The sequence below is a fragment of the Marmota monax genome, unplaced genomic scaffold, assembly GCF_021218885.2.
Source record: "Marmota monax isolate L192 unplaced genomic scaffold, Marmota_monax_Labrador192_F-V1.1 WCK01_AAM20220418_F8-fsc00218, whole genome shotgun sequence".
Lineage (NCBI taxonomy): Eukaryota > Metazoa > Chordata > Mammalia > Rodentia > Sciuridae > Marmota > Marmota monax.
Genome location: NW_026694764.1, coordinates 1,082,094 through 1,107,804, shown reverse-complemented (window position 1 = coordinate 1,107,804; position 25,711 = coordinate 1,082,094). Strand labels below are relative to the sequence as shown.

The 25,711-nt window shown below is 44.2% G+C and overlaps 2 protein-coding genes and 1 non-coding gene across 8 annotated transcripts; 1 reads left to right on the top strand and 2 right to left on the bottom strand.

Annotated features, from left to right (window-relative positions):
* Positions 1-1,272: 1,272 nt before the first annotated feature.
* Mis12 (MIS12 kinetochore complex component) lies at positions 1,273-25,693 on the bottom strand. Of its 6 annotated transcripts, none has more exons than XM_058572810.1 (3): positions 25,385-25,675; positions 21,691-21,892; positions 19,405-21,576 (listed from the first exon to the last, which is right to left on the bottom strand). In XM_058572810.1, exon 3 carries the CDS (start codon positions 21,539-21,541, stop codon positions 20,921-20,923), a length of 621 nt encoding a protein of 206 aa, XP_058428793.1. In that variant the 5' UTR covers positions 21,542-21,576; positions 21,691-21,892; positions 25,385-25,675; the 3' UTR covers positions 19,405-20,920. The 6 variants fall into 6 exon arrangements, 5 of the variants coding, with proteins under 5 accessions (XP_058428793.1, XP_058428794.1, XP_046280988.1 ...); XM_058572811.1 differs by lacking the exon at positions 25,385-25,675 and adding an exon at positions 24,448-25,302; XR_009225008.1 differs by lacking the exons at positions 19,405-21,576; positions 21,691-21,892 and adding an exon at positions 1,273-7,322 and having other exon boundaries at positions 25,385-25,693.
* Positions 14,893-16,643, top strand: LOC124079467 (uncharacterized). The gene is made up of 2 exons (XM_046425036.2): positions 14,893-16,078; positions 16,158-16,643. Exon 1 carries the CDS (start codon positions 15,104-15,106, stop codon positions 15,467-15,469), a length of 366 nt encoding a protein of 121 aa, XP_046280992.1. The 5' UTR covers positions 14,893-15,103; the 3' UTR covers positions 15,470-16,078; positions 16,158-16,643.
* Positions 24,517-24,645, bottom strand: LOC124079515 (small nucleolar RNA SNORA30/SNORA37 family). Its single transcript, XR_006847386.1, has one exon. It is a non-coding gene; the product is annotated as a small nucleolar RNA SNORA30/SNORA37 family (small nucleolar RNA).
* Positions 25,694-25,711: the final 18 nt, after the last annotated feature.

Sequence of the window (25,711 nt, the reverse complement as noted above, 5' to 3'; positions counted from 1 at the left end):
GTACCCCCGTCCAGAGAGGCGTTCAGGTCTCTGGGCCCTCCCGCGTCCTCTCGGAGCAGATCCAGCCCCGACCTCCTGGGGCGACCACCCAGATGCCTATGTAGGGAAGGCGAGGACGTCTCGTGGCGGACGCCGGAGGCTCGCCCCGACCTCTGAGGAGGAAATCTGGGGAAAACTGGGGCAGCAGCCTTGGTAGACCAGTTCGGGAACGCAGGGTGGTTTTCTTGGGCGCGCCTTGGGGATGGGGTCTGCGCTAGCACGCAGTGGACCGCGCTCGGGACACACCCCTGTGCACAGAAATGAGAAGAAGGGGAGGGTGGAGTGCGAGGAGGGGCACCGCAGCTGCGGCTCCACCCCTGCCCCAGGCCACCCAGCCCCGCCCCCTTCCGAGAAGCCCCCTTCCTTTCCCCTCCCTCCGCCTGTCTGGAACTTTTGTTGTCTGACGCAGCAGAAACTACTCCCACCCAAATCGGGAGCTGTTTCCATGGCAGCCAGCTCGGAAGTGGGGCCAGTGGAGGAGTAGGAGAAAAGCCAGAAGCAAACAAGTGTGTGTGAGTGGGAGAGAGATGCACGTCTGCTTTGGATCCCAGTTCTAAGAGTGACAACTGGGATTTTAAGGAACAGATAGAGAATTGGGAATCAGATCCTGGCTCTGCTGTCCTCTAGTTGTGTGATCCTGGAATGGTATAAACCTCTCTGAACCTCAATTTTCCGTACTTGAGTGAAAGGGTTGTTTGATTATGAGGGCTAATGGATGTGAAGTTCCTATACAGTTACTCATTCAGAGAACAATCATTGGGCAAACGAACCTAGCTCCCTTGTGCCTGGGGCTGCTCTAGGTGCCAGTGAGCAGGCAAAGCCAAAGTATCTGCCCTCTAGCAATGTACATTCTTAATGTCAAGGAGATAAGAAATAGTAAATAAACAAATAGATCAGATCATTTCAGACACTGGGAGGTGCTTTAAGAAAATAAAATTGGTAGGGGTAAGGGTGTTGCTCAGTGGTGGAGTGGTAAAGCACTTGCCTAGCATGCACAGAGCCCTGGATTCAGTCCCCAGTGCTGCCAAAGGAAAAAGAAAAAGAAAAGGGAAAGGGAAAAAAACTGAGGAGGGAGATAGAGGTGGTGAATGAGGGGGTAAAATGACCAGGCAGTTAAAATGTCTACCAGTTAGCCTCCATTCTACCACAACTGGAGGCTAACTGGTAGACATATTAATGAGCGCCATCAAGGCCTAATTCAAGTGTAAAAGGCTTTGAAGCTCCCCTGTGGGAATACCTCCAGCCAACTCCTTTGTCCCAGAGGTAGAAAAGGGAAGGTCGGGGTGAACCCAGATGAAGTTATTGGAGGGAAGGTGGGGGTGAACTGAATGGAAAGAACAATGATCGCCCTGATACCTTCTCCGTGCCTGTTTAACAGTTTTTGCTCCTCTGCCCAGAACCATATATAAACTCCTAAACTGGCACACCAAAATGGGTTTTTCTGCTCTTAGGCCCCCTCCCACAGGGCGGGAGTTCTATCTCTTCTTGCTTAAATAAATCTGCTCCATTTACTCTTCCCTTCCATGATTGTCCATGCATTTTATTCTTCAAAATTTGCAAGACAAGAACCCAAAGGGAGTTGGTGAGGCAGGGGATATAGTCTCATCTCTAAACTCTGGTTTCAGTGGTTGTATGTACCACTCTAATTAGGATGAGAGGATCTTCCTGAGGGGGTGACATTTAGGTCAGACCTTTGCTCACAGACATCCTTGCTATTTGGAGTACTGCTGTGAGTTTGGACCTTACAAATACAAGAATTTTGATAACAATGTTAGGGGACATAGGTGCAAATAGTGGGAACACAAGATTAAGACAATAATTCTATAAAATGAGCCCACTGTGCTACTCTCATGCTTTCTTTTCCAAGAAGCAATTGAACTGCAGCCCTACCTTGCCTAAGTGGACATGCTGTGTCACATTCTTCAGTAAACTACCTGTTATCTGCAGGAGAAATGCAGGCCCGAAATAATGTCAAGAAGAAGAATGCAAGTTACTCTAAAGGGGGAACTTTTGTGACTTTTTTCATGAACCAGTTCCTGAAACTCAGGGAGATAAGGATAATTCCTCCTAACCATAAAATCTGTAAGAATTTATGGTTATGAATTCAATTAGAACCAGTGAGCAGGGGCCCCGGGTCAGAGTTGTCATGGCAGTGGGAACTTGAAAGTCTGATGTCATCCTTTTGTCAGTCAAAAGTCAAGAGGTGGACCTGGGCAGGACTCTCTGGAAACTTCTCTGGGACCCCAATAAAACTGGAGTGCAGGAGAAGTAGACAGTCCCTCTCCTCTGAGAGGACCCATTTTCTCCCTTGAAAGTGTCCTCCTTTCCCTTTTCTATCCCTTCGATAGACTCATGCCTGTTACTTTGAACAACATGTCTGAAATCTTTCTGACTTGATCATAAGAATCAGGTTTGGGAGGGAAGTGTCTTTGTGCTGCCTCAGTTTCCTGAAAGGCCCCAGCTCTGTAACAACAATCTCTATATGTCTCCTTCCATACCCATTTCCAATCTTTTTTGGGGGGGCGGGGGCAGGTACACGGGATTGAACTCAGGAGCACTCAACCACTGAGCCACATCCCCAGCCCTATTTTGTATTTTATTTAGAGACAGGGTCTCACTGAGTTGCTTAGCACCTTGCCTTTGCTGAGGCTGACTTTGAACTCTTGATTCTCCTACCTCAGCCTCCCAAGCCCCTGGGATTACAGGCATGCACCACTGTGCCCACTTCTATTTCCAATCTTCATATCCTTTTATATTCACACTGACAATCTCTTCTTGACCAAACTTTGGTCAGACTCCTCTGAATCCTCTTTCAGATGATGCCTACACTTTATGACTTCTGTGTCCTTTGCCTTGTCTGATTTCACCAAGAATTCTGCTAAATCAGTGTAGCCAGAATGCCACACTCTCAATATCTGTTCATCCTGAATATCTGATAAGATTATTCATCCCCCAGGTGATAGCTAATCACCCTAGCCTGCCTTCAGCAAGAATCTTGTTAGGTCAGTTTGAAAGGAAAGTGACCACAACACTCGGAGCAACCAAAAAATCTTTATTGCAGCAGTGCAACAAAGAGAAAGGAAAGAAGGAAAGAGAGAGAGAGAGAAAAGAGAAGAGATGAACAGGGAGAGAGCAAGAGCAAGAGAGAGACAGAGAGCGTGTGTAAGAAAGATAAAGAGCAAGAGAGAGAGAGAGCAAGAGAGAAAGAGCAAGAGAGAGGGGGGCCTGGCAGGAGGGAGTTTTTATAGCCCAAATCTAATGGGGCCTCTGGGTCTGCAAGCTGCCTTGTTGGCCCAAGGGGGGGTTAAGTGTTCAGCCTTGAGCAGCGTTGAATGTTCAGACTTGAGGCAAACAGGTGATAAAGGACCAGATAGAGGGGGGTTTGAGTGCGTGGGCTATCTTGCAGCCGACATTTGTTCAGCCTGCCCTGCAGACAACACAGTTCAGCCTGCTCTGCACCCAACACAGTTCAGCAAAGAACCACTGGACTGGACTGACCAGGCAGCCTCGCCCAGGGACACTGCCTAGATCCCAGCTGGCCTGATTCACCCACCTGCCCACATAAGAAATAGTGCCAAAAGTGAAATGAACTTTAGGCAATTTCATGAAACTGGGGAGAAGCAGCTAGATTGCTTCTCCACTGATGTCACAGAAGAGGTTATAATTTGTAGAAGCAAAAGCTAGGTGATATACATATATAGGTTGAGCTAGACTGTGCTTAGCTACAGAATATAACACAGTTTTACTTTCCTTGGCCTCTGTCATCAGCATGAGGAGGTTTTTATTCTCATCATGAGGAAATTCAGGAGCTCTCTGTTTCATTAGGCCATTTTGTGCTGCTATAATAGAATACCACAGACTAGGTGATTCATAAAAAAATTTTTTTTCTTATTTATTTCAGATCTAGAAGCTGAGAAGTGTGAGACTGAGGAGCTGTATCTGGTGAGGGTTTTTTCGCTCCACCATTCAATGATGGAAGGCATCACATAGGGAGAGAGTGCTCCAAAGAGGGAAGAAGGGGGCCTGAACTCATCTTTCTTTTTTTCTTTTTTTGGTACTGGGATTGAACCAAGGGGCACTTAACCACTGAGCCACATAACACCTTTTTGTATTTTATTTAGAGACAGGGTCTTAACAAGGTGCTAGGGCCTCGCTAAGTTGCTAAGGCTGGCTTTGAACTCGGGATCCTCCTGCCTCAGCCTCCTGAGCCACTGGGATTACAAGTGTGTACCATGGCACCCTGTTCCTGAACTCATCTTTCTATCAAGAAACTACCCCCTTGATAACTTATCCACAACAATTATCTGTAGGGACCTCACTCCCATGAAAAGAAGCATCCCTTAAGGTTAAAGGAGTAAAACACCCAAGGAGTGAATGAGATATAGGCAGCCCCCACCCAAAAAGGGCAAATGCTTTCTTAGCTTGTTAGCTGATGAGAGAGTGGTGTGTGCCTTTCCCTAGTCCCTCACTCTCTCACTCGTCTTACTGCTCCAGAAATCAGGTGCATCATAAAACCAGATGCTTGCACCTTGACTCTGCAAGGACAAACAACATAAAGGGTAATACTGTTGAGGGATCACTGAAACAGCCAATTCTCTGGACCCTTAATCTGTTATTTGCATGGTTTGTGTTTTCTTCCGCTCCCCACCTGTGTTTCCTTAATAGCTGCAGACTCATCCTTATCCCAAGGCAAAGATGAATATACAGGAAGAGCTGTGACATTTGGCTTCAGACTGAACACCCTTCCACAAAGAAAACACCTTAGAAAATGTGCCCAAAGCCAATCAAAATTCCTAGACCCTAGCTCATCCCTATAAGCAACCCTTTCGCATGAATAAAACAGGCTCTCTCCTTTGTCCAGGGAGCCAGACTGTCACTTTATGGTCAATGCTATTTCCCCTCTGCTCCAGCTAGAATTCCCAGTAGAGTCTTGTCCCTGTCACCGTTGTGCCTTTGTCTGATTCTTCTGATGGAGAGTACAAAAAAGCCACTGAGCCGATAATGCCAAAGTAATGACCCAGTGCTCATGGCCCAGTTACCTCTCAACACTATTGCTTTGGGGATTAGTTCCCAGTAAATAGTTAGTTCCCTCTTTGGAGGGAAAAATTCAAACATGGCACCTACCTTTTTGATAATTTTCCATCCAATGACCTACCCCAGTTCATACAAGTCCCACTCTGTTCCTTGGCTATACATCAAAGTTGGACCCAATTTTTCTACCCTACTATAAAACCCCATTAAATCCTAAATAAAGTCTGTCTTTCCAATTTACCAAGAGTCATGTCATTTCTTAAATATACATACCCTCACACACAGGGTTTTTGTTTGATTTATAAAATAGGGTTAAATGTAAAAGATCTACCCTTGCCTCCCAATTTCTCTAACCCCTTTCCATCTGCTCCTGCCACGGGGTCTCCTTAACAGACACGCTTCCATCTTTTCTACTATTTTCTCTGCCTGGAACGTTCTTTCCTCCATAGCCACAAGACCAACTCCCTCACCTCCTTTAAGTTTGACTTGAATCTTGCATTCTCAATCAGGCATACCCTCTCTAATATATTCCACCCCCATACTCTTGATTCTCTCTACTCTACCCTAATTATTTCCATTTTCAAACTCAGAGCTCTATTTCCATGCGAAGCACACACTTCCACTGATGTATAAATGTATAAATCACTGACGCATTTCACATGCCTTAGGGGAGTCCCCGGCATATGATGATACTCAACAAGTCATTGAATAAATGAATATATATACATAATTTATATCATGGTAACCAGCAGTGCTTCTAGTTATGAATATATATAATTTTCCTTGTTATATTTGGAATTGGGCCCCATTTTTTCCCCCAACCATAAGACCCCACGGTAGTGGTCCCTGTACCTATCTTGATAGCCCTGGATGTGGATTCTATATACTTAGTTATCCCTGTTCCCTCCCGAAATCCCAGTAAAATATCCATAAAGGAATAAAACAAGTACAGTCCCAGAGTAATGAGAACTATGGAAAAATACAAGAAGTGAAGAATGTCAATACAAAATTTGGAAGATGGTAAGCAAATATAAACTCTGCTGTGGCAGAACAGGGAAAGCTAAGCCTGAGCCTGCAGAGTTTCAAAAGAAACCTAGGGGCACTTAACAATTTGTACTGCAGGACCCAGGAAAGATCAGGACCTGGAAGTGAGGGGTCTATCCCACATGGGCACAGAGATGCCAAAGGTAGCAGGATTTGTTCAAAGTCTGGATTAGGAGCAGCCAGGAGTTAGGCCCCTAGACCTCTCCCATCCTTACCAGCACTGTGGCTCCCCTAATCCTGCAGAAGGCTTCATGAATGTTGAGTCTCTTTAGGGGCTGAACCAGTCAGTCTCTGGATTCAGGAAAATCAGCCACAAATTAGACAGCAGAGTGAGGCCCTGTGCTGTAAAGAGTGCAGGGCTTTATTGAAGGTTGACATCCTCCCATTGGGACAGACAGACACACACACACATACACACACACACAGAGGCACCATTCTTCATTAGACTCTCATGGTGCCAGGATTATAACCTAAGCCATTCTACTCCTCCCTGCTTACCCAAGAGGAGAATCAAAAGCACATGTCCAGCTTTATTAAGGTACAATTGACATACAATATATTTGATTGTGGAGAGCCATTCTCACGCGTGACTGGGTGACTCCCGGTTTGGGCCTGAGGCTTCTGGCTGTGTTGGAATTTTCCCGGCCCTCTCCTGATGAGAGAACCCGTCTGTGTGGGGGTGTTACTGACCACTGACCCCGGGGGCCCAATCACTGACCCTGACCTTGGAGTGCGGCCCCCCCCTCAACCTTCATTGGATGGAATTCTCCCCTGAATTTCTTGTTCCCCAATAAAAGGCTACTCCCTGGCGTGCTCTCTCTCTCTCTCCTGCTAGCCCTGAGTAATCCTTGCTGCCCTACGGGTGGTTCGAGGTTGGAGCCAGAGAGGGGAGCCGTCTCGGACCTGGTCATAGAAAAAGGTAACTGAGTCTGTGTGTTTATTTCCATCTCTGCTAGCTAACTTTTGTGCCAAGAACCTCATTAATGAAACCAATGCGCAGGCCGCATGGTGGATTTGATGTTTGACGTGTATACAGCTGTGAATCCACAAGATTTCCTGGGAGCAAGATGTTGGTTTACCAAGGATAGAAGAACCCCAACTGGGGCTGGGGATGTGGCTCAAGCGGTAGCGCGCTCGCCTGGCATTCGTGCAGCCCGGGTTTGATCCTCAGCACCACATACAAACAAAGATGTTGTGTCCGCCGAAAACTAAAAAATAAATATTAAAAAAAAATAAGAACCCCAATTGCACTGGAAGATTTTGTCCTGCCACTAGGATGATCATACTGAACAACTATCTAAGGGCTCAGGTTGGTTCTTCCCATTTTCTTTTCTTTTCTTTTTTTTTTTTTTATGGAGGTAGGGATTGAACCTAGGGGCACTTAACTACTGAGCCACATCCCCAGCCCCTTTTCTATTTTTTATTTTGACACAAGTCTCGTTAGCTTGAGGAAGCTGCTCTCAAACTTGCAATCCTTCTGCCTCAGCCTCCTAAGCTGTTGGGGTTACAGGTGTGCACCACAGCCCTTTGTCCCTTTTCTATTGCTATAACAAAATACCCAAGGCTGGGAACTTTATAAAGAAAAGAGATTTCTTGTGGCTCATACTTCTGAAGAGTAGATGGGCAATTGCCCTTGGAGAGGGCCTCTACTGTGTCACAATGTGGTGAACCATATCATGATGGGAGCAAGTGTGAGAGGTCAATAGCATGAGAAAGAGAAAGGGAATGAAGGGGGCTAGATGGCTACAATAACTTGCTCTCTCAAAAAATAATCCAGTCCTTTGAGATCTACCACACTCCCAAGAGACAGGCATTAATCCCTTCAGAAGGTGGTATCCCATGACCTTGGAAGTCTCCCCCTGAAAGTCTCTACCACCTCAACATTTCAGTGGGGGGAATTAAGCCTCAATGTGAGTTATGGTGGGGACAAACCTCAGTACATAGTGTCACTTCTTGATTTCCAACTAAGTCTCTTGCCTAGTTTCTCATGTAGCTACACTCGATTTCTAGTTATCCACTGTTCCAGTTATTATGGCTGTATAACAAAGCATCCTAAACTTTAGTGGCTTAAACAATGACAAGATTCCACACAGACACTGCAAAATGGGAACTTGTCTTAGTTCCACTCAAATTAGATGAAGAAACTCAAAAGCTGGGGGCCTGAGTCATCTAGAGGCTGCTCATTCACATGTCTGGTGGCTGATGCTTGCTGTGAGTTGAGATGTTAGCTGGGCTACTGGCTGGAACACCTGCACAGTTCCCTTACAACATGGTGGTTGGGTTCCAAGGGTGAGCATCCCAGAGAGTCAGGCAGAAGCTGCACCCTTTTATGATTAAGCCTTAGAAGCCACATTGCATCCTTTCTACCATATTCTAATAGAGCAATCATGCCCCCAGTCCAGATCCAAGGGGAGGAACTTAACCCCCCACTTCTCAGTGGTTGGTAGGTCAGTCACTTTGCAAGAAGAATATGTGACATATGTATTGGAGCAACCATCTTTGGCAAATGCAATATATTGCATCTTTGAAACCTTTCCCCCTTGCATATTAAATGCCCTTGACCCAGGAGTTCTTAGTAACTGAGTGCAACCAGCAGGTTAGCTCTTTGCCATCGTCCCACTTAGAAGAGAGTGTCTGGCTCTCTTCCGATTTGTTGGTTCCCAAGAGATACGTATGATCCTTCAGAATCTCAGGTTATGTACTTTGAAGACACCTCTGACAATTTTGACCAATGAGTAGGTCAGAAAAAAGCAACTTAGACCCCAATGATGGACCCAAGACACATTCCAGGGAGACCTCTATGAGTCAAGAAACCAGTCCATGGCTGATCTCAGGGTGAGTTCATTCACTCACATCAAGGTCCCATTTAGAAGAAGAGGGCCACCGCTATTCCCAGGAGGGCCTGTCTGGGAGGCTTTCTGGCTGCATTTCATATTGTTATCAGCTTATCCTGGTCCATCTTCCTGGCTTCTTTTTTCTTTCTTTTTTAAATACAGCAGTCAGTGGGTATTAGGTAGAGTCGGAAAATGACTTCCTCAGGATGAAGGTGATGGTATAGTAAAGTGGTAGAGATGACAGGAACAAGTGCAGGATCATTTTTAACCATAGTGGGAAGTTGGAGGGTGTTTCAGGATTGTTGGGTTTAGATGAATTCAATGTAGATTAATTTTCTTTTCAAGGTGGGCTACTTGAAACATGGAGATGTCCACATGACCCTGTCAAAGAACTCATTCAAGAGTTGTGGATTTCATGCTTCCGTTGAGTCAGACACCTGCTGGGGTTGTGGAAGCCCATACTGAGGTCCATGCTTTTTTTGCAGGAAAAAGCAGGCAGAGAAGAGGTTCCCAGGGTCAAGGGCCTTCTGGAGTCTGTGGGTAATACTTACTCCAATGATGGGTTAACTACAAAGTTAAACTTAGAGTTGTGTATATACTCTGGTCTAGGCCCTAATCCTGGAGCGGGGGAAATAATAGGGTCCTATGGAAACAGTCATCACCTGTGCTCTGGTGGACTCTACAATCATGGGGTTCTACTGAGTGCAACCGGCAGGTTAGCTCCAGGAAGGTAGGAACCCAGAGGAGGGGAGCTGGAGAGAGACACTGCCAGAGAGAACTTGAGGGCAAGAGGCTGGCACTGGTATTGATGCTGGACTATTATTCAGGAGACCAGCTCTGTTCCTGGTTTCCTAGCAACTGCTGTTCAGCAGGTGGTTGCTAAGCAATATGGGGCCATCCAGACAGTTGGGTAAGGACCTTAGTCTTGTGGCCACCAACCAGAATATCACAGGGTTCACCTATTAATTGATTTTACTGTACAACACACACACACACACACACATCAATGGTACACAAGATCTAGAAAAATGAGAAAGAGGTTACCTATGAATTCAACATCCAAATAAGGTAAAAATTACCATCTTTACTCTTTCCATCCCAGTCTTTCTCTGCAGGAGCATTATTTTCTTTTTATTGTCCTTTTAAATCTTGTGTTTGGATGATTTCAATGTAGATTAATTTTCTTTTTGACTTTAATTTGGATTATCACAAGAATCCCTCAAGCCACATATGAGTTTTCAGGATACTCATCTCTGATGACTGGTTGACTCATGCAGTAGCCACAGTTTTGTTTTGTTTTTCCAGATCTCAGGATGGAAACCATATTACACCCCAGCCCTGGCTGCAGCATCATCTAATTAACTATTCTCCTCTTGTTCCGACAATGAGTTTGCTTCCTTTTTTTTTTTTTTTTTTGCCATGATGAACAGTACTGCAATATGCATCCTCTTGCAGACAGCTTTTCTTTCTTTTAGATCATTGCATCAAAATCAATATTAAGGGATGGGATGATTATATAAAAGGACATGAATATTCTCATGACAGTCTGTCTTGTTTGCTTCCCTCACAGCTGGTTTCCGTTTCCTTCAGAATGAGAAATGGACTGATTGTACCCCACCTGCAAAGTATTGACATTTCTTCACTTGTTAAATGGGAAACTGAGACCCATTGGAGAGAAGGAATTGGCCCAAGGTCACACAGAACTAGTTCTAGGTCCCTGGTCTGACTCCCCTCTTGGACATCAGCACAGACACTTCCATCACTGAGTTTGGATCAAGTCAGGAAGGTTCTATGTGCCTCCTCATCTATCTACCAGCTCTTATTGCACAGTGCAGGCTATAGTGTAATTCTTTTCTCAACCAAACATTTTGAGAGTGTGTTTGTGTTGAAAGATAGAAAAATACTTTATAAGTCCTGTTTGAAGGAGAGGATCCTTGGGGATAGTTAGACCAGTCACTACTGACACAAATCCCAAGCCCTTTTACTTGGACTGGTGACTTAGCTGGTCTCATAACTAATCAGAACAACCCATCGCTGGATGTGGTGGCACATCCCTGTAATCCCAGCGACTTGGGAGGCTGAGGCAGGAGGATTGCAGGTTCAAAGCCAGCCTCAGTTTTTAGCATGGCTCTAAGCAGTTTAGTGAGACCTTGTCTCAAAATAAAAATAAAAAGGGCTGGGGATGTGGCTCAGGGGTTAAGCACCCTTGGGTTCAATCCCTGATACAAAAAAATAAAAGAAAAAAAAAAGAACAACCTATTATATTATAGAAGTGTGGTTGCAACAGAGTTTGGAACCAGGCCCCAAGTCCCTTCATTAAATAACGTTTATTGAATGTTGCAATGTGGCAGGCCATATGGATATAGCTACAAATAAGGACCACTTAGTTCCTAGGGTTATGGAGCTCATGGTCATTTGCAGGCAGTGAATGGAGCGATAAGGCAGAGTAAGACAATTTTTATTTATTTATTTAATTATTTGTTTGTTTATCTATCTATCTATCTATTTTTATGTGGTGCTGAGGATCCAACCTAAGCCTTCAGGAATGTGAGGCAAGCATTCTGCCACCGAGCTACAATCCCAGTCAACAAAGGTCTTGATTTACAAGACCTTTGAAATAGACCGTTTTTATAGTTTGGGGAGAACAAAATATATCTCTATGGTTCTTTACAACTTTGTGGCAAAATATACATAAAATACAATTTACCATCTTAACTTTTTTTCCCTCTGCCTTGGCATTACTTGGGGTCAAACCCAGGGCACTCTACTACTGAACTGCATCCCCAGCACTTTTAATTAATTAATTTTTTTTGGAGGTGGGGGAGATACTGGGGATTGAACTCAGGGGCACTCAACCATTGAGCCATATCCCCATCCCTATTTTGTATTTTGTTTAGAGACGGGGTCTCGCTGAGTTGCTTAGCACCTTGCTTTTTTGCTAAGGCTGGCTTTGAACTCACTATCCTCCTGTCTCAGCCTCCCAAGCTGAGGTGATTTACAGGAGTGCCCCACCACACTCTACCGTGACTTATATTAAACGTCTCTTGCATGGCTTTTGGTGTCTGACTTTAAATTTTCTTTTGTCAAAACACAAGAACCGAGTAAGATTTGGAGTTTCAGCTTCCTGCTTTCCTGTGATAGTGGTACACACCTCCAGCTACTCAGGAGGTTGAGACAGGAGGATTACAAGTTTGAGGCCAGCCCTGAGCAATTTAGCAGACCCTGTCTCAAAATAAAATAAAAAGGACTGGGGATGTAGCTCAGTGCTAGAGTACTTGTGTAATGTATGTGAGGGCATGGGTCTGATCCCCAGTACCAAACAAACAAACAAAATTCACCTACTTTATGTAAGTCAGTTAATTTTAGAAAATGTATAGAAGTGTGCAATCATCACTACAATCCAGTTTTAGAACGTTTCTATCACTAAAAAGTTGCCTTGAAACTGCAGTTAATGGTTTCTTCTACTCCAGCCCCAGGTGATCACTAATCTGCTTTCTATCTCAATAAATGTATCTTTTCTGGACATTAAATATAAAAGGATCATATACTCTGTGGTCTTTTACATCTAGCTTTTTCTACTTAGTGTAATGTTTTTGAGGTCCATACAAATTTAGCATGTATCAGTAGTTCACTTCTATTTATTGCTGAATAATATTCAATTGCATAGATAAACCATATATATATTTTTTTATCCAGTCACCATTTGATGGATATTTGGATTGTTTCCAGTTTGGGGCTATTACCAGTAATGCTGCTATGACTATTCTTGTACTAGTCTCTATGTCATCATATGCTTTTGTTTCTTTCAGGTAGAAACCTAGGAGTGGAATTGCTGGGTCATATGGTAAGTGTATGCTAAACCTTTTATGAAGCTACCAGTTTTTAGTGGACTGGGATTAAAAGAATCCATATTCTGCAGTTTTGTAGCCGGAGTTTTAAGTCTCCTTTTGTTAGCAAGAGAATGCGAGTCTGCTGCAAAGAGCCAATCCTTTAGCTGAGCCATTCATTCAAAAACAAATTAAGTGAATACCTACCACTACCTGGTAGTGTCTGCCTATGCAAGAAATCCTTGGCAGCTTGGCCCAGTGGCACACACCTCTAATCCCAATGATTCAGGAGGCTAAGGCAATACCAGCTTTAGCAATTTAGAGACTGAAAGGAAAGTGATCACAACGTTTGGAGCAACCAAGAGATCTTTATTGCAGCAGTGAAACAGAGGCAGAGAGAGAGAGAGAGAAAGAAGAAAGAGAGAGCAAGAGCAAGAGAGAGAGAGAGAGAGAGAGAGAGAGAGAGAGCAAGAGAGAAGGGCCCTGCAGGAGGGAGTTTTTATAGCCCAAATCTAATGAGGTCTCTGGGTCTGCAAGCTGCCTTGTTGGCACACAAGGGGGTTAAGTGCTCGGCCTTGAAAGGCAGCGGGTTGAGTGTTCAGTCTTAAGGGGGGGGGGGCGAAGCGCTCAGTCTTGAGCAGGGGCTTGGGCGTTTGGGCTTGAAGCAAACAGGTGATAAAGAACCAGACAGAGGGTTTGAGTGGCCAGGTCATCCTGCAGCTAACTTTGTTTGGCATGCTCTGCAGACAACTTACTCAGCCTGTCCTGCACCTAACAGAGACCCTGTCTGAAAATAAAAAACAAAAACAGACTGGGGATGTAGCTCAGTGGAGAAGCATCATTGGGTTGGATCCCCAGTACCAAAGGGGTGGGGGGAGAAGTCTTTGGCAACACTGTAAGACTGAGAAAAACAGCATCCTGGACCTGAGTCCTGGTGGAGGATCTAGTGGGTGAGGTAACAAGTTCCCTGATGGCAGTTAAAGTCCCATGAGTTGCATTTGCCAGGGTCTGCAAAAGGACCCCTCCGACCCACTGGGACCCATATAAAACCAAGTTCTCCATTCCACTAACCCGGCCTTGGAATTCAGACACAACAGAAGTGTCAGGAGATGGTAATGCCCAATGACTGTGGCAGTACTAGTGGAAGCCAGAGAGGGGCTTGAGTTAGCAGAGGGGGGGGGGGCAGGGTGGTGAGGGTGGGAAAGAAATGGGCTCAGATAAGAGGTCTTTGAAAGGATTTGGGTTCATGTCCAAACGCTGGAGTCCATATGTAGTTCAATAGCAAAAAGAGAAAGCAGGATGTAGGGGTTGAGGATCATGCTCAGCATGCCCAAGGTCCTGGGTTCATCCTCTTGCACAAAAGCCAAAACAAAACAAACAAAACAACAACAACAACAACACAATGTATAGATACAAATGTGGATGGGTAGAGAAAGAAGGAGGGAGGGAAAGGCATCAACTCTTTAACGGTGCAATTTCAGGACCTTGAAATTGTTAAGTGTTTTTTATATTGCTTTCTAAATTTTAAGTTTTCTACAAGATTTCCTTTTCATGTATCAAAATAATAATAATAATAATAATAATAATAATAATAATAATAATACAACTCTTCAATGAATATTTGTTTTAGCTGGGCGGTGGCGCGCGTCTATGATCCCAGCACCTTCAGAGTTGAGGCAGGAGGATTTCAAATTCAAAGCTAGCCTTGGCAACTTTACGGAGGCCTTAACAACTTAGCGACACCCTGTCTCAAAAAATAAAAAGGGCTGGGGATGTTGCTCAGTGGTAAGCACCCCTGGGTTCAACCCCTGGTACCTAGTCAATAATACTAATACTAACAATAGTTTTAGGAAGGAGAAGTAAACCCTGGGGAAGCTCCGCTCGCAGCTGTTGCCTGATGGTCTGCATTCCACCTTCCTGCGCGCCAAGCCCTCTTTTCCCGCCAGGGGTTCCCAGCTAGCTTCCAGTGCCTGCATCTACGCTGGTCGTCTGTGTGGTTGCCAGGGAGACAAAACCTGGCTTTGTGGAGACTTGCTAGCCTCTGGCCGCTGGCCGGGGAGATGGAACTGGGAGAGCCAACCTCTGCAACAGGCAGGGGGCAGAGGGAGGAGTCAAGGGAAGTGGCGCCTCCGCTGAGAGGCCCAGCATACCCTGCAGAGGCCCTCTACCTCACTGGCTCCGCCCCCTGTGCCCCCACTCTGGGCAGTAGAAATACAGCTGCAGCCCCAGCCGCCGCCCACTGCATTCGACCCGGTTGGGACTTGACTGTCGGGTTTGGATTTGATCGCCTGGATCCAGCAGACCCCCACCTGCCCGCGCCCAGTGCCAATGGCTGACGGTCTCTTTCAGCGCAAACCCTGGGGCACCGAACAGATGCCCACCGACTCCGACCCTGAGTCCGAAGGCCTGTTTGATAAGCCTCCCCCAGAAGATCTTCCAGCTGCCCGCGCGCCCAAGTCGGCGTCCGCTGCGGGCAAGAAGTCTGGTCGGCGTGCGGGCGGGAAGGCGCAGGGGATCCGCGCCGGGCAGCCCCCCAAGGCCGCCGCTCGTCCCCAGCTCAAGGAAGAGGCGCCTCCACTGGACGAGGGCTGCTATCTCGATCATTTCCCGCACCTCTCCATCTTTATTTACGCGGCTATCGCTTTCTCCATCACCTCCTGCATCTTCACCTATATCCATTTACAGCTTGCCTAAGTCGGTAGGGCGGGAAGGGGTGGGCGCAGAGGGGAGGGGGGAGGGAAAGGGAAAGAAGGGCGCAGCAATTTGTTGTGGAGACTAGCTGCACCCCCTTCATCTAGCTTTCGATGCTTGTTTCTTTTCATCTCTGTTGTCGCTCTCTTTGTTTAACTGTCCATCAGGAGGAGGAAGGTCCAAAGTAGCCATTGGCAATGAAATAACGGTGCAATAGCACCCGCAGACAGGGGGCGGGGGCACAGCCCGCTCCTAATGTTTAGAATGCTGGGGTGCAATTGAACCCCGTTTATAGTTAGGATAAAGTCGCTGTAACCTACCACTTTGTGATGTGGGGGCTTGCGCAGCGAGCCCAGCATTTTGTGCTTGGTGAGCCCAACCTTCTGTTCTTCAAGGGATGAGCCAGGTCTGGGCCCACGGCCTTCCAGAGAGGGTCCCATGGGAAGGATTGGCGCCCTGGCCCAGATTGGGCCGGAGCCCTGTGATGCTGCATGGCCCCCAGAAGGAGCCAGCTGTGCCTCAGAGCTGGCGCAGTCAGTACTCAGAGCTCGGGGAGCTGGCGGACCTGGCGGACCTGGGTGAGCAGCGGGCACCGCTGGAACCCTGGACAAGGTGAGGGGCATTTGTCAAGGTATGGTGCCACACCTCCCGGGTTCGGACTGATCCGGAATGTGCGCTTTTCCTGCCTCAGGCTTTGTTGTCGCTGCCAGGCGGAGCCAAGACCTGTAGTCAGAGGAGGGTCGTTCCAGAAAGCTACGCTCAGGACGTATCCGGAACTGCGTGGGATCTGCAGCTGCACACTTCCCAGGACGCAGGCCGATTTCGCTGGGTCCACTGTATGAGACTGGAGGCCCTAACTGGGGTTCACGGGAAATCTCTACTTGGGGACTCTGGGGTGGCTTCACTCTATTCAGTAGCCCTTCACAAACTATGAGACCCAAGATGAAGGGGCTGGGGGATGTATCCATTGAAGAAATCCTGCAGAGGGTTTGTCATCTCCGACCCCAAATTCTAATACCAGAACCCACCGTGGCAGGTTATTAACCCACTTGCTTTCTTTGTTTGCTCATGAATGTCAAATGTCCAAATACAGCACTATAACACTGCATATTCTTTACGGAAATATCTGTAATCGTGGCACCTCTGATGGAATAAATCTTTTTCAGTCTCCTCTGTATTTAGTTCTCCATTAATTTCCAACTGTACAATGGACCCCTTCAGACTTCCTAGTTTGCTCCAACATGCCAGGATCCAATCTTGCTGTCTCCTAACAGCAGGTCTATTACTCCTCAGGATTTAGTCCCCACTTGCTTCCATATCAAGACACTTCTGGCCCAGTTCAGTCCCCCAATTAAGCTCCGGCATTTGCCCGTTTCATCCAGCTTAGGTTTTTATAAACTGTTTTCCAATAATAAAGCCTTGTCATTTGCCAATTCTGATTTCCCCTAATCCCATATCACTGTGTACCTTGGTATCTTGCCCCTCTTCAATGCTACAAGTGTGCCATCCGCTGTTTCCCTAACATCAGCCTGTGCTTTATAGCCACAGTTTAAAATAATTTCCTCCAACAATTGGTGACACCATTTCCTCAAATCACAGCTCTTAGGTACCTCAATATACACCTCTTTTCCAGTTTTTAAACTTGGATATTGGATCTTCTACTATCCCTTAGTACTGATTCCCACTGAATCCCAAGATATGGCCTAGTGTATTCCAAACATTTGCTCCTATTGTTTCTCATTCACATATCCCCTATTATCTCTCATTTAACAATCCTTTGGTGACTTCAGAATATTATCCCCCAATATCCTTTGGTCACCTAATCACCTGATGGCAGACTCCTTTCCCATCCCCAAACCAAAGTCCTCTGTTCCTCAATCTTTGTTATTGTTCCACAATAACTGTTGTGCTACCAAATCTGGGTCTCCATTTTCTATCCCATATTCAAATATCTGGTTGCTTTGCTGATACTATGATTAATTAGATCCTGGGCCTGGGGATATAGCTCAGTTGGTAGAGTGTTTGCCTTGCATGCACAAGGCCCTGGGTTTGATCCCCAGCACCAAAATCAATCAATCAATCAATGGTTAGATCCTACTGCCTCTACAATCTTTTAATAGTGATTTTAATACTCCTAAATATCCAGGCCCATTGGATCCCCTTATTTCAGAATCTACTGCATTTCTCCCCAGTTGGTCTAATGCTGCACTCTGACCTTCCTTAACATTCACTGCTATCCCCGCCCTGCACCAAGATTCCATTACTCTTCTCATAGCCTCATATTTTTTTCTATTCACCCATTACTTTTCTCACTCAAAAAAATACATACACACACATTCATATACACACTCTTTTTTTCATATGTATACCTATTTGTTGGAGCAGGGGGATATTGGGGATTGAACCCAGGGGCACTTTACCATTGAGGTACATCCCCAGCCCTTTTTTGAGACAGGATCTCATTAAATTACCTAGGGCCTCGATAAATTGCTGAGGCTGGCCTTGAACTTGCAATCCTCCTGCCTCAGCCTCCCAAGTCACTGGGATTACAGATGTGTGTCACTATGCCCAGCTATATTTTCTAATCAATATTAAATTTCCATTACTTTCATGCCATCCACATTTGCCTTTAGCATCATCATGTCTAATATAGCCAATTTTCCTCTTCTATAGTTAAGTATCCCAGGATATTTGGTCACATATCCTAATTGCCTCCTATACACCTTTTGTCCCCCTATTTCATGGTGACTTCTCTATATTGAATTTTCTCAAGTGTCCCTCAATTTCTGGGCTTCTAGTAAGAGTTTCCCCTATTGGGCGGGGGGCGGGGGGGGGCTGGAGTTGTGACTCAGAGGTAGAGTGCTCACCTAGCATGCATGAGGCACTGGGTTCTATCCTCAGCACCACATAAAGTAAAACAAAGACACTGTGTCCACCTGTAACTAAAAAAAAAAAAAAAAAAAGTTTCCCCTTATTCAAAATATCAAGCCTTTCTCTCCTATTAATGGATAGTCTTTTCAAAATTCCATCATGATTGTGCCCATTTTTTGGTACTTGTGCTTTCTTGCTCAAGAGTCAAATTCTAGGGGGTTCAGGCGTGTAACAGTAATATGGCAATAGCCTAGCATGTGCAAGGTTTAGGTTTAAATCCAGCACTTGGAAAAAAAAAATTCTAGGTAACATACCTTTTGGTTAAAGAAAAAAAGACAAGGCACCTCAAAGGGCAATCCCATGAAAATGGCAAGTAGTAGGAAAGAAATTCCTTCCCTGAAGAACACTCAGGTGCCATGGATGTTAGGCAGGTAAAAATAACAGATTTGCAGCAGATCACAAATGATATAGAACCTATTGATTGGGGAAAGTGTTCTATTATGTATTGTCTGTAAAGAGCAGATATATGCAGACAGTGAATTAAGCAGTGGCTTCTGAATATTATGGGATATAATTTAAATTGAGGGAGACAGTTGGAATATGTTTGGGATACTAGGTATGAGGTCAGCAAAGCCACATTCTTTCTGCAGGCTCTAAGGAAGAATCTGTTGTCTCTTTTAGCTTGTGGTGGCTGCTGGCATTCCCGACTTACGACTGCATTACTCCAACCTGCATTTATGCCTTCTACTCTTGTTTCAAAGTCTCCCTCTGCCTAACTTATCACTTTTCATTGGATTTGGGGCTCATATTTCAAGATGATGTCATCATCTCCAAATCCTTAAATCAATTATATCTGCAAAGACCCTTTTTGTAAATAAGGCTACATTCAAAGGCTCCAGGAATTAGAACATAGTCATATCTTTTAAGGGATTACCATTCAACCTATTACACTAGGTGATTTTGAATAAGCTTCAAATGTGAAATGGAAGTTTTCATTTGAGTAAAAAGCCATACTGAGAAAAAAACATAGATCATGATATTATAGACAACACAAAATCAAAATCCAAAGCTTTTAGAACATATATATTTAATGCACAGGATTAGAAACAAGAATTAAATTAAAAATATTTTTTAATATTTATTTCTTAGTTTTCGGCGGACACAACATCTTTGTTTGTATGTGGTGCTGAGGATCAAACCCAGGCCGCACGCATGCCAGGCGAGCGCGCTACCGCTTGAGCCACATCCCCAGCCCAAAAGACCTTTTGATAATAAGCACAAGTTTCCTAAGTCTATGAATATTTAGTTGCAAATATTAATACTCCAAGTAACTCCTTCTTTACAGGAAAAACTCAAAACCCTGTTCTTTAGGAAGACATGAAAAGCAAATAACACATTAAGATCAGTCACTAGGTCTAGGGTTGTGGCTCAGTGGTAGAGTGCTTGCCAAGCATGTGTGAGGCACTGGGTTCGATTCTCAGCACTGCATGCAAAAAAAAAAAAAAAAAAAAAAATCAATCATTAATATTTCTCCCCTTCCCTTAGATAATCTGAGGGTACTAAACATTTGATGCTTATTACCCTCAGTATGAATAAATAAGTTAATTAAATATTAGTTATAAGGCAGAGTCTAAAACTAATTTTACTATAAAAAAGGTATAAAACCTGAGTCAATAAATACAAACTTCATTATTGTGTATGCCCCATGCTTCCTTTTCTTTTTTTTTATTTACTTGTTTTCATGTGTGCTGAGGATCAAACCCAGGGCCTCGCACATGCTAGGCGAGTGCCCTACCGCTGAGCCATGACCCCCCACCCCATGCTTCCTTTTCTATTCCAGTGGTATCTGCTTCTTTTTTGTCCAATATTATCTTCTGCAGGACCCCAAGGTATTAAATTGCTTAACATCACCAGGGCCTCATTTATAAAAAGATCTATTTGGGCTGGGGTTGTGGTTCATTGATAGAGAGCTCGCCTAGCACGTGTGAGGCACTGGGTTCAATCTTCAGCACCACATAAAACATAACAAATAAAATAAAGGTATTGTCCATTTATAACTAAAAATATTTTTTAAAAGGAGAGATTTATTATAGAAATAAAAACAACTTTCTTGTTTACCAAAGATCAAAGATGGGTCTTTTTTTTTTTTGCTGCTTGCTTCTTCAACCAGTTATAACATCTTCATGTAAAGCAAAGTTACTGGGCAAGAGCAGCACCCTATGCTGGCTATTTCATAGTATAATGGCTGGTTAATAAAGAAGCCACCCATTTAACCCTTTTCTCACCTGGTATTATCCAAAGAATAAGCCAAAGGACCAGGATCACAAAGACTTATAAACAAGGTACAATTATATATTTTCAGCTGTAGTTTTACTTCTTCAATCATGCCCCCAAATGAGCCATTATTGAATCAAGAATCTCTCTCCACTTATTAGAAAACTCTAATGAACAGATGCTTCAAAGACTAGTTCAAGGCAGTACAGCTACTTGAGAAGAGTGGACCAAAAAAGATGGGGAACATAAGAAAGAGTGAACAAAGGAAAACTACTTTTTTACAGGTTCTTTGTTTTTGCTACTGAGAAATTAAGATATTTTCAGTCTTTTGCTTTCCTTTTCCACATTGTCTCTAATGTTCTGGAGTTTCCTACATTTCTGGACCAGGGACACCAAACTCTCCCTAAAATCACTAGTCCCATGATCTCTGCCAACATTTTCAAGCTCATCAAACAAAGTCAAAGTCTGTTTGAGTTTGGCTTGAACAATTTTTTGCTCTTCTAATTCTGCAAGAAGGGCCTGCTTAGTACATAATTCAGTCTTATACTTTTCCTGTAATTCTTCAATTTCTTTTTGGAGAAGCTGGAATTCTTCTTCACTATAAGGATGCGTCTCCTGACATTTGTCTTCAGGAAGCAAGATATTTGGGGGAATACGCAAAATCAACTGCAAAAACAGCTGCTCCATTTTGCCAAAAAGTTTATCAAAACGTCCTTTCATGAAGCAAAGAAACTTCTCTGTGCATTTACGAATCTGGACTGGGCTAATATCACAGTCTGGGATTCCCTCCAGCTTCTTCATAATAACCTGTTCAACAGCCTGCATCACTTCAAATAGGTAATCTTGAAATGCAATATAGATCCTAAGCATGCAAGTCTCTGGTGTGAAGCCAAAGAACTGGGCCTCATAGGTCATTGGATCCATTGACATCTTGGTTTACTTTGCTATTTTCAATTATGAAAAATCTGCAAATGTAAAAAGAAAACAAAAATTCATTTGGATAAAAAAAATGAAGAAAGTAATAGATCACATCACAAACAAGGACTCAAAGAAAAAAATAAGTTTGTGTTCCTTGATACCTGCTGTTATTTCCAGCCTTGATTGTCCATAAAAGGATACAAACCATGCTTCTCTGAGGCTCTTTCCTCATTCTAGAACCGACTTGCCCCTCTCCTCATTATTCATTTGTCTCCACCTCTCATGTGCTGAAGTCTTTGGCACACAGATCAATCTTCTGGCTCTGTTATCATCTTGGACAATTTTAAAATTTACATAGATGACCTATGAGATTGCCCCAGAGACATGAATTTCAATATCTACATCTCCATTCTTTCAGCTACCTGGTTCTTGATATTTGTTAACTTCTCTCCCCAACAACTCCTACTTTTTGACCACAACCTCCTATACTATTCTTCCAACTATCATTCACATATTCTCATTGTACTTTAATCTAATAACCTTCTCTTTCTTGCTCTCAGTCTCTTCAGTTCTTTCCCCAGTCCTTTCAAGCCTCGTGATCTTCTATTACTTTAAATACCCTATTGCCAGTGGCCTCAATCCCTTGCCTTCCACCCCAGCCATCTGAAAAAAATCCCTATCAAAAGATGAACAAGGGGGCTTTACAACACTGACTTGTTTTTTCAAGGGTGTGTGTGTTGGGGGAAGGGGTTTCATTTCTTTCAAATGTAAACATCTAGGAAAATATCACATATCTCCCTGTCACAATGAGATCAATCTAGACATCTTTGTCCTAGTTGTAACCATATGCTTGTTATAGAAATAAGAGAAGTTTTTTTCTTAACTCCTTTAGATAAAGGTACATAGGGAATAATAACTGACATTTCAATTACCAGGCTAATTTAGGATGGACTTCATGACAACATGCAGGAAATGGTGTATCCAATCTTCTTATAGAAAACAGATACCACTAATCTTGAAATTTTATGTATATAATGATTTAAAATAGAGTGATTGTAACTGTGTGATTGTTTAAACAAGGTAGAATTTCTTTGTTTAGAGATTGTCTACAAAACATTGTAATCTTGATATTATTCAATAATAAAATTGCTTTCTTTTCTATTTTGTAGAGGATTCTCTGAATTTTTATTTTCAATACTTCCCTATGCCTCCAGGATCAACTCAAACCCTCTCAATGTGGTTTATAAGGGCCTTCATCATCTGACTCTTACTAACCACACTTTTTTTTTAAGTACTCTACATGTCTAATTTGAGTTAAAACTTCTATTTTTGTCCTCTATTACTTATCCTTTTACTTTTCACCTCCCATCCTTAGTAGGAACCTAATTATAGTGTTTTTAATGTGTGTCTTTTAAATTCATATTTATCTGTGAATAGATATTTTATATATGTATTTTATACATATACATTTGTTTTTTTGATAACTTCATATTATTATTTAAGTTTACTTCATTTGTTCTGACTAAAGTATTCCATCAACTCTATCACATTTAAAGATTCATTCTTGGGGCTGGGGATGTGGCTCAGGCGGTGGCGCGCTCGCCTGGCATGCGTGCGGCCCGGGTTCGATTCTCAGCACCACATACAAACAAGGATGTTGTGTCCGCCAAAAAAAAAAAAACCTAGAAAATAAATATTAAGATTCTCTCTCTCCCCCTCTTTCTCCTCTCTCACTCTCTCTTTAAAAAAAAAAAAAGGATTCATTCTTCTTGTGACAAACACCTCATTTGTTCCTAGCATTTTCTTTGGGGGTGGGGGGGAGTACCAGGGATTGAAATCAAGGTCAGTCAGTCACTGAGCCACATCCCCAGCCCTATTTTGTATTTTATTTAGAGATAGGGTCTGAGTTGCTTAGCACCCCGCTTTTGCTGAGGCTGGCTTTGAACTTGTGATCCTCCTACCTCAGCCTCCCAGCCACTGGGATTACAGGTGTGCACCACCGTGCCTGGCCTGTTCTTAGCATCTTGCTACCAGAAATTAAATGAACATCTTCCTATGATGTCTCCTTGGGGACTTGCCAGGTTTTTCAAAGGCAAGTCATTGCTAGGCCAAAGAGTTTACTCATTGATAACTTCACCAAATATTGCCAAAATGTTTTCCAGAACATGTGGGCTGATTTACATTCACACTTGTGCTAGATGACAGTTTCTTCCTCATATCTTTGCCAACACTCAACAGTATTCAACATTCTAACTTTTGCCAATTTGGCAGATGTAAAAATGTTTCACACAAGTTATTTTTAGAAAACCAAAATCATCTACCCTCAGACACTAACTGAACACTGAGAACTGAAACTGTCTACGTTCCCTCCCCCCCCCAACCTCATGTCCACATTAGCATGACTTTAATATTCTAGAAGACTAGAATATTCCCACTGTTCAAATGGCTTGGTTGTTCCTTACAAACTCCCTAAAAGATGGTCCACTCTTAGTGGAAACTATCAACAATCTGTATGCTACCATTCTCTAAACTTTACCTCAAGTTTCCATCTATCTTGGATTGTTGTATTATTATACATAGCACACTGTAATCAAGCCCAATACATTGGGAAATATACTTGAAACCAAACTTAGAAGTCTCAAAAAATTCCAATCTTATCCTTCTCCCCTAAGAGACACTGTCAATACTCTACTGAGATGGTGGTCTCACACTAAGTAACAAACAACCATTGTTTAATCAACAGGCTGTGAAGATTTCTTTTTCTGTGAACTACCCATTCATACCCCCTTTTTATTGTAGGTTTTGTTTTGTGAGGGGATCTAGACAAGTTGCCTAGGCTAACCTCCAACGTGAGACTCATGTGATCCTCCTGCCTCAAACCCCCCAGCAGCTGGGACTATAAGCTCGTGCCACTGCACCTGGTCTTTTTGTTGTTGATGATGTTGTTGAACCACTTTCTCCAACCTGTTATTTGTTTTGTTTTTCTTCTCTGTTCCATTGAGTGACAGTTGCCACTGTTACAGTACCAGGGCAAGAATGCAATCAATGGTTTTCTCTCAGCACCAGCTACCAAATCCTGGCCCCACCGCCTAGGGGAGGACCTGTGAAAGTGCTAGCCAACCTTTTATTTGGTTCTTTCCTTCCTTACCACACCTTACCGGGGATTGAAGCCAGGGGGTGCTTAACCACTAAGCCACATCCCCAGTCCCTTTTCTTTTGAGACAGGGTCTCGCTAAGTTGCTGAGACTCGCCTTGAATCTGGGATCCTCCTGCTTCATTGCTCCGGAATTCTTTAGCGTTTTCTAACTTTGTTAGCCCACCCAATAAAGTCTGATGCTCTTAACCTCTCCTGCAATGATTAGGCTAGTCTTTGCTCCGACCAAAACGAGCTATTTTTCTTGCCCTCCAGTAGGCATGCCTTGGGTAAACAGCCTTTAAGGGCCACTGCAAGCACCCTTTCCTGATGACCCACCACACCCTCCTCTGAATTCCCATCAGTTGCTCTCTTCGCAACTGACTGATCTAGTCCTACGGTCTCATCTTCTCTGCTAGCCTTAGAGTTCCTGAAGGTAAGACGAGATTCAGGGCGGGAGACGCCCAGGCCATCTCGGCGGACTTAGATGCTTTAAGAGCTCGCGAACACTCTGGACAGGACCCAGAAGCGGCAGAGCTGGAGAAGCTTCCGGGCAGCTCCCGGCTCCCATCCGGCCCTCCGATCCCGCTGCATGCCGGGACCTTCAGGTCGGGGCCCGCAGCAGGGCGGCGCGGCTCACCCACAGGCCGCTCAGGTCCCTCTACGTGGGGGAACCTAGTTCCCGCCTCCCCTCAGCGAAAACGCGGCCCCGCAGCATTTACCGTAGCTACCATGGAGGTGATGAAGTCGATCACACACAAGCGTCCCGCTATCTCCTTTAAGGCACCGCGATCTGCCAAAGATGGGCGGCACTGCTGGCACCTCAAAATTCCGACTGATACTTGCCTCCACGAACGAAAGCAAAGGCGGGATGCTATCACCCTCCCGATTGGCTGACTGTCGGGTCAGAGTGGGCACCTCGATTGGTGACGGAAAGGGGCCAGAAGGGAAAGCTAGCTGTGGCCGGCGGGGATTGGCGGAAGGAATCGATCTTTTCTCTCTTCTTTCCTACGTTGGAAGGAGGAGAAGGTGGGCCGGGGCGCCACGGA